This window comes from Colossoma macropomum, unplaced genomic scaffold (assembly GCF_904425465.1).
Source record: "Colossoma macropomum unplaced genomic scaffold, Colossoma_macropomum, whole genome shotgun sequence".
NCBI lineage: Eukaryota > Metazoa > Chordata > Actinopteri > Characiformes > Serrasalmidae > Colossoma > Colossoma macropomum.
In genome coordinates, this window is record NW_023494799.1 from 13,821,362 (window position 1) to 13,833,454 (window position 12,093).

The 12,093-nt window shown below is 39.4% G+C and overlaps 1 protein-coding gene across 1 annotated transcript in view; it reads right to left on the reverse strand.

Moving 5' to 3' along the window:
- cntnap5l (contactin associated protein family member 5 like) overlaps positions 1-12,093 on the reverse strand; it is a 167,114-nt gene that overhangs the window by 28,926 nt on the left and 126,095 nt on the right. Inside the window, 4 exon segments of the mRNA XM_036587197.1 lie at positions 1,813-1,983; positions 2,153-2,280; positions 2,710-2,866; positions 9,640-9,840. Coding sequence (XP_036443090.1) covers positions 1,813-1,983; positions 2,153-2,280; positions 2,710-2,866; positions 9,640-9,840 — 657 coding nt within the window.

The following is a 12,093-nucleotide window of genomic DNA, read 5'->3' on the forward strand; positions in this document are numbered from 1 at the left end:
CGCTATACATTTATACTTCTTTATTTATTTCAAGCATAAAATTTAAACTGTGCCACAATTTTTCATTATATTACATTCAGCAAAAAAACAGTCATTGTGCATTACAAGAGGATGCATACTTATTTTCACTCCAACAGAATCAGCAAAACATTGGACCAGTGCCACCATAACTTTTGCTTACAAGTGTATATATACAAAAAAAGTATGTGAACCCTTTAGAACTAACTGGTTTTCTGTTTTAATTGGTAATAAAATGTGATCTGTTCTTTATCTAAGTCACATGTGTGGACAAACACAACGTGCTAAAGCTAATAACACATAAAAACACTTTAACCTTTCATGTCTTTATTGTGCACATCAACTAAACATCCACAGAGCCAGTGGAAAAAGTAAGTGAATGCTTGGATTTAATAACTGGTCAAACCTCTTTTGGCAGCAATAACCTCAAGTGAGTGCTTCTGGTAGCTGCTGCTCAGACATGCACAATGTTCAAGAGGTATATTGGAGCATTTCTCCTTGTAGAACCGCTTCAGATCAGCCATATTCTTCGGATGTCTGTGGTGAACGGCTCTCTTGAGATCATTCCACAGCGTCTCTAAGGGGTAAAGGTCTGGGCTCTGACTAGGCCACTCCAAAAGGCAGATTTTAATTTTTTGGAGCAATTCTGTAGTTGACTTACTTCGATGTTTAGGGTCACTGTCCTGCTGCATCACCCAGCTTCTACTGAGCTACAGCTGGCGTACAGCCACCCTGACATGATCCTATAGGATACCTTGATAAACTTGGGAATTTATTTTTCTGCTGATGACAGAAAACAGGTCAAGTCCAGAGGCGGCAAAACAGTCCCAATGGCATTGTGCTCATTCCACCATACTTCATTGATGGAATGATGTTATCATGTTGGTATGCAGTGTCCTTTATGCATCATATTTAGTGCTGCATGTCCTCTACAAACAACTCAACCTTAGTTTCATCAGTCCACAAAACATTTTTCCAGTATAACTTTGGAGTGTCAAGATGCTCTTGGGCAAACATCAGGCGAGCAGCGATGTTAACCAGTTCCAGTGATTCTTTCAAGCTTTTTAAAAGGGTTCCTTTTTACTTCATTCAGCATTCGGCATCATGCTTTTGGAGTGATCTTAGTTGGGCACTTACTTCTAGGAAGAGTAGACACTGTACCAAATCATCTGAATTTATAGACCATTTATTTAACTGTAGACTGATGAATATCTATACTCATTGGGGTTACTTTGTAACCCTTTCCAGCTTTATGCAAATAAACAATTATTTAACAAATAATTGTAGGTATTTTGAGATCTCTACTTTGGGAGGTTTGTTTAGTATCAGATGCTTCTTGTGAATTGCGAATTCATGTTTGAGTAGTTTATATAAGTCAAAGTAGCTCAAATTTATTAGTTAGTATTAACTGTCGAGTGTATTTCTCTTAATAAAAACTGCACATATTATGGTCTTCCTGACTCTTCTCCTGCATGACACCACATTGGTGTCAGAAGTGGGATATATATATATGTATGTATATATATATATATATATATATATATATATATATATATATATATATATATATATATATATATATTGCAGTTGTCATATGCTGTCATGAGCTGTCAGATGGCAAATTGTGTTCAGTGATATAACAATGTCAGGTTACCATTACTGGCAATTGTGATGAAAGATGTCATAATGTTTGATGTCATGACAGCTAATTAGAGTAAACAGCAAATATTTGTATGTGACATATGCTGTAATGAAACATTATGGTGTGGACTTGCTGCACTGTATTTCACTCACAGCTAAGTTCCAGCCTGATGAAGTCTCGCACCCCCACATTTTCCAGGAAGAGGCCAGAAGGTGCGCTCGTCTTAAAGAAGAAGGAGATATCCATGCTAAGCTCAGCTTGCAACGTGGGAAAGTGCAGGTATGAAGATTCCGCAAAAAAGGAGGCTGAGTTCCAGAAAAATCCTAAGGCAGGAGCAGAGCGAAATGAATCAAGTGAACTCAAAAATCAAATGAAAGAAAAATAACAACAACAACAACAATAATAATAATAATAAACTCCTTTATGAATGTGAAAATGAATTCAGTAGCGAACAGTTTGTCTTTGCCCTGAATTAGTAAACAAAACACCCACGGTCTCCATAGCAACGCAGTGGTCCAATCTGGAAGAGAGCCTGCGAGCCTGTTCTGTTTGTGTCTCCGATGGCGATCTCACTGAGGGGTAAATGGTCTTTGTAAGACAACAGACCGGTATCGTTCACCCTGCAGAGAGAGTAGGAGAGAGTGAGCGAGAGTGTGATTAGTAATGAGTGAAGGAGGAATAAGAAATTTCAGAAATTCCATCTGTGTCTTTTCACTCTCTTAAAAGGGAGAAAAAATCCCTCTGGTGAAAGTTGAACTGCGTGATTCAGCAGCTGCTGAAATGGTGCTAACAGTGGGCATGCGATGACACACTAGCTTGTTAAGCCCCCTCATCCACATATTTATATTCACTTTACTAAGGTGAGTTATTTATATGTGACTAAAAGCTGATGAAGGGCTTTAATACTGTCCTGCTAATATGGTAGTCATCAAGTCATTTGCATACTCAAGTACTCTGTCATTCAATGGCAAACTTGAGTATTGTCTTCTTTCAATAGAAAGCCTATTAATATGCATGTGGAGAAACACAGGGCTTTGTGACAGAATTACCATGCATCCTGGTCTGCGTCACAGTTGCAGAAGTAGTTCATGTCCCTGCAGTTGCCTTCAAGGCTGCAGGAACACTGCTGAACTCCAGGCAGGATACCTCCCCAATATGTCCTCTTCACACCATCCCGGTCCAGCCACCAAGACAGAGGGGTCCCATCTGGAAAAATAGCAGATTTCCATCTATGCTGCAACTGTCCAACCATCCTGAGGTTTTATAGTGGTTACGATTGGTGGCCATATACACACTGATTGGTACACCACCTTGTTGCTACACACATTGGCCATTTTATAAGCTCCACTTACCATATAGGTGCACTTTGTAGTTCTACAATTACAGACTGTAGTCCATCTGTTTCTCAGCATACTTTACCCTTTTTACCCTGTTCTTCAGTGGTCAGGACCTCCACAGGACTGACATGGTGGTGGTGTGTTTGAGTGTGTTGCGCTGGTGCGGGTGAATCAGACACAACAGTGCTGCTGGAGTTTTTAAACACTGTGTCCACTTACTGTCCACTCCTTGAGACACTCCTACCTTGTCAGTCCACCTTGTACATGTGAGAGACAGTAGCTCATCTGTTGTTGCACAGTTTGAGTTAGTCATCCTTTAGTCTTTCATCAGTGGTCACAGGATGCTGCACAAAGGACGCTGCTGGGTAGATATTTTTTGTTGATGGACTATTCTCAGTCCAGCAGTGACACTGAGGTGTTTAAAAACTCCAGCAGCACTGCTGTGTCTGATCCACTCGTACAAGTGCAACACACACTAACACCACCAGAAGGACTACAATCTGTACTTAGAACTACAAAGTGCACCTATTTGGTACGTGAAGCTGATAAAATGGACAATGAGGTGTACTTAATGGAGTGGCCAGTTGGTATATATCATAGCAACACACACACACACACACACACACATATACACACACACACACATATATTATCTAAGGCACTTATCCTCCTGGGTCGCGGTGGGGTGCTGGAGCCTATCCCAGTGCTGACTGGGCAGAAGCAGGTAATCATAGAAATACAGTTTATGTGAAATGATTACTAATGTGAATGTTAACTGTTTTATTCATACTGGATGCAATATATAAGGACTGGTCCTTAGATGTACTGTAAAAGCTAGTAGGGAGCAGAAAAGCTTTTCAAATGGTGGACAGGTGTCATCTGTCATGATTTTTTTCCTTGGCTTATTTATTTGTTTGTTTGTTTTACAAACAATTTTTACTTTGACAGACTTTTGAAAGGCATTGTCTTGGCAGTGACATAGAACAGACACTAATGCATGGAATGTGTGAAAATTATGATCTGTTATAAAAGATGTAACTACAGTATTGTGCAAAAAATATATTTTAAAAATCGACTTATTTGGGCATTTATTAGCTTATAAAACATTAATATTTAAATAAAGACTAATAATATTAATACAGTGCACAGTGATTTTATATTTGTCATTGTGTTTTTTTAAACATTTCCTCTTCTTGAGGAAGTCCAGTGTGAACTGTAGTTATCACCCAATATCTGATTTGCCTAATCAGTGCTTCAGTAAATTACATCAAGTGAGCTGGTGATGGAATGGAACTAATCTATGTGATCTGAGGGATATAAGAAAACCAAACTTTGTTCACCTAACTAGCTCACAACATCTCAACTTGTTTAAAAACAAGAAACATATATGTAAATTTCATGATGAATGAACCAAAAGAATTGGCCCAGAATTACTTGGAAAAAGGACTGATTACAGTGACTTGCATTAAAAGTAAAGTATGTTTTTTTTCCTTCTCCTGTAAAGTTATCATTTTGGACATAGGAGGTTTTGTTCTGACAGCAGCGATATATGGTGTTTTTACAAGCCCAAACACACCTACTGCCCAGATAAATGGTTTTAAACAAACTAGGTGCTTAAGACTTTTGCACAGTACTATATTGATCAACCAATAGGGGACTGTTTAGGGTGGGGCTTCAGTCAGTCACATGATGAAACAGACCAGCAACATGTTCGGATGCATTTTTTTTGACAGATAATAAAATGCTCTTGTGAATGCAGCCTTAGGGGCCGCACACATGACTGCTTTTTTAATCATCTAAAGCATCTCTTTCTTAAAAAGAAGCAGGACATGCTTCTTAAGGGGTGGATTTGAGAGATGCCAACTACCGAGACGATCAATAAAAATTTCAAAACACACATAATATCCTACATTGAGAAAATAGATAACATTTGTATAATGAAATGCAGAAAAAAGCAAGAATTCATTGAATTTAAAAAAATCGCCTTTCCTCCATGTTGAATGAATGAATCTGCTGATCACCCCCCTAGACCACAAAGGCCAGGAACATTGCATAGGTATTAAGGGAACAGCTCTGGTTTACTTCATATGTCAGGAATAGATTGTTTTCAGTTAATGTTGGTGACCATTCTTCTTCATCTACTATAGCCAAATTTGAGCCCATCTCAGGAATGTTCATGAAATAATAATAAAAAAAAATCTTTTAAGGATCTTTTAAGGGTTTTTTTTTCATTAAGGTTAGATTATTGTAACTCATTGTATATTGAAGTGAGCCACATGTCCTTGTCACGTCTGCAGCTGGTGCCAAATTCTACTGCTCGAGTTCTCAGTGGTGTGAAAAGAACGGTGTGCATTGATCTCTCCCTCTAGCTCCCTGTAACTAAAACGTGATAGCTTGAATCAAGACTGTCTCAATAAGATTGAACCAAATCTTAACAATTCACCCCTGTTAATCTATTAATATATGCTGGGTTATGATAGCACTGTGGACTGAGAGCTAATGCAGTTTGTTCATGGACAGAGACAGCTGGTTGTCCCCCCCTAAGGATCCGTAATGGAGGTCTTGAGGTTCTATTCTGCCTAATGGCCATTAGAGTGCAACTGCTCCGGTTGAGTGGGCATCTGCTATCTCTACAGTGCAGAGACGCAGCCAAGAGCCATGTCCCCTGCAAAACGAAATCTGAAATGCAAGATGTCTGCTGCTGGGGGTTCACTATCTGTTTGAGTCCATTTCAAGAAGTGTTTGTGTACAGAATGATCAAAAGGTTGATCTCTTGCTCGAGGACTTCGTAGGGGCTTTCAATTTGGCAGATCAACACTGAACTGAGGCCAGAAAGTGAGCTGTGCACTTGAGGATTAGTTACAGTCTTATTAGTCTCCAGTTAAGAGGCCAAGAACATCAACATAAACACAATAAAACATAGAAAATCAAGGCTGCGCACAGGAGTCAACAACAAAAATGAACAGTGACATTTTGCCATTATGTAACAGGTTAATAGGCCAGATTCTTCCACGTTTGTAAATATGGTGGGATAAATGCTTTTCATGGCAGAAATACTGCTTACTTTGCTAGAATTACAGACAACAAACAAATGGATGCTGTGCTTTCTTTTTGAGATTTTTGCGATCACCAAGATTGTTTTACATTTATCTTTCTAGATGATATACAGTTGGCAGTTTTTAGATCTGCCTCTTTTAGATCTTAGGTACAAGTAACAGGTGCACAACTGTAGCCCATGTGTTGCTTTATCAGCCCCCCTCTACACTATCCATTGATGGAATACGACCACCATAGGACCCCTACTGATCAGATATTAAGCTGCACTACTGCAAGTGAATCATACAGCAATGTTGCTGAGATTTTTTATACACAGGGCCAGATATACTTACAAGCATAGATGTAGCACAAAGTGTAAATGCGACTGCAATATGTGCCCACAATGTGGCTAAACTCAATGTTAGATTCACTAAGACTGTAGTTTATCATTCCCTGCCCAGTAACTGCTTGCTTGGGAGGCAAAGGGCTTAAAAGAGGCAGTGACCAGTTTAATAGTCAGCTTATTAAATGCGGTGGGTTTTTTCCTCAAAAAATTTGACCTTTTTATTACAAGCGCAGGGCATCTTACATAGGTCAACCTCTGATCTGATGCTGCTATTACATTATTAAAGTCAACGGGAATCAGACATCAGAGTGCATATTTCTTCCTTAATGTGAGATATTTTTAAGCGAAGCAGAACACTTGGGTGGGAAATAATTGCGTGTGGGACATGATTTTAGAGGTCACGTCTATCAAAGACTATAGAGAAACAAGAATTTTGTCTTTTTAATGATATGGTACAATGGATTGAGCTTAAAAAGACCAAGGACATTAACTAACAAGATAAAAGGTTAAAAAAAGGTATATTTTGATTTAAATTAGGCCAACCTATTTTTCCCTTACTCATCCAGCACCTCAGCTATCTGCTGCGTTGTTCCTGACCTACAAATCTCTCAATATAAACCTAGCAAAATGACTACAGACACTTTCACCAAATTATAGCTACTTTATACACTGCATGAGCTTCTGTGACCGCAATAAAATGTTTCCACAGGACTGTCTTGTTGTATATCTGTACAGGATATAACGAATGAGTGTCCTTAAGTTAAATGTTAGGTTATAGGCAACTGGCTATATTTTCAGCATTGCTCTCTGAGGTTACTGTCACATCAGTCTAGCTCACATTACTTTAAGTGTATAATGTAATGGGTTACTATTGTAGCGAAGACGACCAATAACGAGGGAGTGAAGCTGCAGCTGAGCCTAAAACGAAGCTCTTCATTAAATAAAATATTACCCTTACAGTTAATTGGGGCAGGAATTATGATGCTGCTGCAGTTGAACATCGCTGATAGACCGTATCATCTGGTGCTAGCTGTGGAGGAAAGCTTCTCTGCAGGCAGCTGCTGCAAAGGATGCAGATGCTGCCTGAATCCTGTGATTCATAACATCATTTGACTGTATCAGTTTACTCTTTCCATCACAAAATCTTATGGCAGTGACTGCGCATGTTAAAAGTACAGCAAGGTTTAAAGATGGTTTGCATCTTTGGCTTTTTTGGGATAAATCGAAGTACCACCCTGGCCCCTTCCCCTTTGGTTAAGCCTCTGAGTGAAATAATGGAGCAGTTAAGAAGCTGCAGACAAAACAGAATTTGAAAGCTCAGAAATGAGAGAGATTAACTCCACCAAAACTTTACGAAGATGTACTGCGCATACATGATGATGCATCAGATCACATTTTGTGCCACATCTTCTCATACATATATATGTATCTGCTCCAGAGACTTTCAACCATTGTGCTATTCTGATTGAAAACATTATTTCGGCACATGTTCAAGGCTCTTGCAACAACACGTCTATCTCAAATTTACACCTGGTTGTAAAAGGTGGAGGAAAATTTATGTAAAACTGGCTGTTGCATGTTGCTCAAATGTTAGTAAATCAGGAGGAGCCACATGAGTTACATCGGCACTCACTTTTTATTGTTCTCCCATATTTTGCACTTTTTTTTTATCCCTCAAATGCATATCATCACTATTCAAAGCAAAACTCCAAAAATATCTCCAAAATAGTTGCTTTACAGGAGAAGCCAAAAACTTTTAACGTAAGGTCATGTTAAAATACTAGCAGCACTAAAAGGTGCTTTAGGGACCCTGTAAAAATAAAAACAATAGACGTTGAGAATAAAGTTGTAATATTTTGAGAATAAATGTAACATTTTGACAACAAATTCGGAATATTTTGATAATAAAGTCATAAAGTTTCAAGAATAAACTGGCTATATTTCAAGGAATAAAGTAGGCTAATTGTAGGGGGGGCTGTCATAACGCGTTGGGGCCTCGGTTGCTGTACTGTCGACGACAAAGATGAAGACGGAGTTCGACTCACTCCTTCAGGATCGATCAATTTCATTATCATTCTCAGTTTCTCCTGTGAAACTACATGGCCTCTTCAAATGGCACAGAAAGCCTTGTAGATGACCACTGCTTGCAAGTTCTCCTTCAACAAAAGAGACAATTTTCATCCAAGTCCGCCTGGTTCTTTACTCTTAACAAACACAGTTTCTTGCACAGCCGTTTCTTATACAAATAACAATCTGGTGCTGATGTGCCAGGAGTATTTCTTCATGGGTGAAACTGATATGAAAGTAACTCTACAACAACATGGCTCATTCTAACAGGAGGAGGTTGCTACCTTCCTTTGCAAACCTTTTGGCCATAATATTGTAAATTTTCCTGGTAATATTGCACTTTAATGTTGTAATTGTATGACTTTATTCTCAAAATATTACGACTTTTTTCTTGAAGTCTAGTATTTATAACTTTTTTCAACAGTGGCCCTAAAATGCCGTCGTAAAAAAGTTTTATTCCAAGTAATTTTTAAATACGTTTATTTCTGCTGGACCACTAACCATGAAATTTACACTCAATGTAAAGGACAGCTTCCATGTTCAAATGGTGTAGAAAAATAAAAAATGGACATTTATTTTTTGTGGACAGTGATGATTTACAGGAGAAAGAGACAAGCATTTTGTGTTTTTTCATGTCCATAAACTATGTTTAAGCTTGAGTACCAGCTGAATGTGTCTGATTTGTGCCTGAAACTTTGTACATCTGGCCCACTGTGTTGGTCATCCTTTAGCACTTCACTGGTGGTCAGTTTCTTAGCACAATCCCCATCAAGTGATTATGGACCCCTGTGTGCTGGATATTTTTGTAAGTGGATGATTCTCTACCTCGCATAGACATTAAGGTGTTTAAACATCCTAGCAATGCTGTTGTGCCTGATAACCTGTTAACACATACCATGTTGGTGTCATTACTGTGCTGAGAATGATCCACCGCCCAAGTAATATCTGGTCAGCAGTGGCCCCTTTCAACTGATGAACAGGGTAGAAACTGTGCAGCAGCAGATGGGCTACAGTCAATAACTGACTTATAAAGTGCATCTATATGGTAGGTGTGGTTGATAAAATGACCAATGAGTGCAGACACAATAAACTGGCAGCTCAATTATCCTTTCGATAAATCTATGTAAAATCTATGATGTGGTCAACTTAAAACAATAAAATTAGTCAAACTCAGTAATAAAAGCAAGATTCACCCCAGGTGTCAAAGAGGCGGGACTTCCTGCAGCGGTAAGTCACTTCTTGTTGACAGTGCTCTGAGGAGGCCACCAGGGAGCGGAGGTGATAGGGCGAAATGGAGTAGTTGAAGATGAGAACATAGGGGCTTCTGGGAGTGGACCCTTGAACCCTAACAGGCTGCAGGTGATCGTGGCCTACAACGGTCCAAATTTTGTCATCTGTGAAGAAAACAACATTGACAAACATAGAAGATGTTAAAAGAAAGAAGCACATGCTGCAATCCCCATCATTTGTGGCACCCTCCTGTTCTCCCCCCTCGAGCCTCTCAAAGCAGCCTTCGATTGCCCAGATGTGTGTATGAATGAGAAAAGGAGATTAGCAGTGTGATGGAGTGAGATGCAAATACCTGATGAATATTAAGTGGGGAACAGAAGGTCATTCATTCAGGGCCTGTGAAATGAAGAGAGTTAGGGAGTCCGCACTTACTCCCTCTCTCTATGCAAATTAAAATCCCCCATGTGTGATGGACGAAAGTGCCTGTTTGCTGAGCCTTGAAGAATTAGCATGGCTAACAGCTCCTGTAATTGGGGTCAGTCTGAAACAATCTTCTTGCCAGAGCTGGTTGGCAAATGCTAAGAGAAAATGTCTTTTTGTATTAGGGTTTGTTAGCATTCACAGCTTAGCACGGCTAGCTGCTAAGCAACCAGAGCTGGTAAAGTAAACGGTGTAAGCAAAGCTAATAGAATAGGCCTTAGCAAAGCAAAACCACCCCACCCACGCTAACTTGCTGAGTGTGTGGTACTGCCAAACAAGCAGCCTTGCTGTGCTTACAGCACTCGTTTCTCTGCTAGCAAACCGCAGTGCTCTTGCAGTCGTGGCAGGCCTCAAGAGAAACAAAGAATAATGGAGCAGTCTCGTCAGGCCAAGCTGCCAGTCTCAGTGGGCCGATACGCTCTCTGATTTTCTCCTTCTTCCACCTACATTCCTCCCTGCTGCTGACATAATGGACCTCTCTTCTCCTGTGAGACGACACACTGTATTACAGGCTCATCCTGGAGACAAATCAGCCCCGTATGTGATGGGAGAGGCTGAGAGGATGTCAAAAGGTAAAAACCAAGACTGGTGAAATCCGTAATGAGTCTTGACAGAGGAGGTTGAAAAGCGTGGCCGTCCCCATACTGCAGGATGCACAGCACGCTTTTCAAAAGAGAGGTCAACTACTGTTTTATCTGGAGAGCAGTTGTTTTTTCACATCCTGTTTCACTATTACTATCAGCCAGCTCTCCATCTGCGCATACAAGTTTAGGTAGATTTGAGCTTCTACCTGAAACAGTTCGCAGCAGTGTTGCGATTCGCAGAACAGATTTATTGGGTTTTGAGATTTTCTGATTAAACCACTTTTATTAGTTAAATCAATTTTTTTTTTATTTCCATTAAATGCCAGCTGTTATTCCCTTTAAAACTCATTATAATGGAAAACTATTACAAATAGATATGCAGCATTTTGGAATGAAACTTTGTATATATGCACATACATACACATGTGTTTTGGCTTCATGGCATATGTATATGTTGAAAGGATGATGATGTGTTATGGTATGTATGAGATCAGTGTGATCTGTATATGTTTCATGTTTGTTGTACCTGAGGACAATGGGAGGAGATTTAGCAATGGTCCAAGGGCAGCTATGTGTCTGAGCCTATATAAACATGGCCTTGTTGTCTGTGAAACGAGCGTGCAAATAAAGTCTATTCTCCAGACACAAGGCTGAACTACTTGCCTCAATTCTTTGATTCATCAAGAGTGTATATATATATATATATACCTTTTTGTTAAAAATAACTCATTCTTTCTAGAGGATGTGTTCACTTATTTTCACATTGAAAATCAACAAAATGTGTAATGTGAATAGTAAAAACTGTACTGAACAAAATATAGATAAACCTATGGCGTCTCTAACACAGTGCTAGATTCACCTCTGAATTTCATTTGCCTTATACGTGCATCCAAAACATTTGCACTTACATCTACAGACATTGCAGACATTGCTGGAGCTTGGTAAACATCACAGTCATTCATGCTATCACCAGATGACAAGCTGCTTGTTGTGAGAACCAGGCCCCAAGCCTGTGGTGATGAGGTACAGGTGGTGTGAGAGGAAACTGAAGCACAGCAATGAGGCTGGTGTCCATGCTGGGCTAAAGGCTAGACCTGCGGTTACCTCCATATACATCAGACAGCAACTGACTACACAGTGCTAGAAGAGTGCTTGCTGAAACATCTCTGATTCAGTCATTTAGATAAACAGGTTAACGTTAGCATGTTTTGTGCTATTTGTATTTGTATCTGTATGTATTTATGACATAAAGGTATAAACGTTATAACACAACTAATACCAAGAAATGGTTCTTTAAGTTGGGGGTGCATCTATGTAACATACACTGTGACATCATACAGAGTGATTCACGTT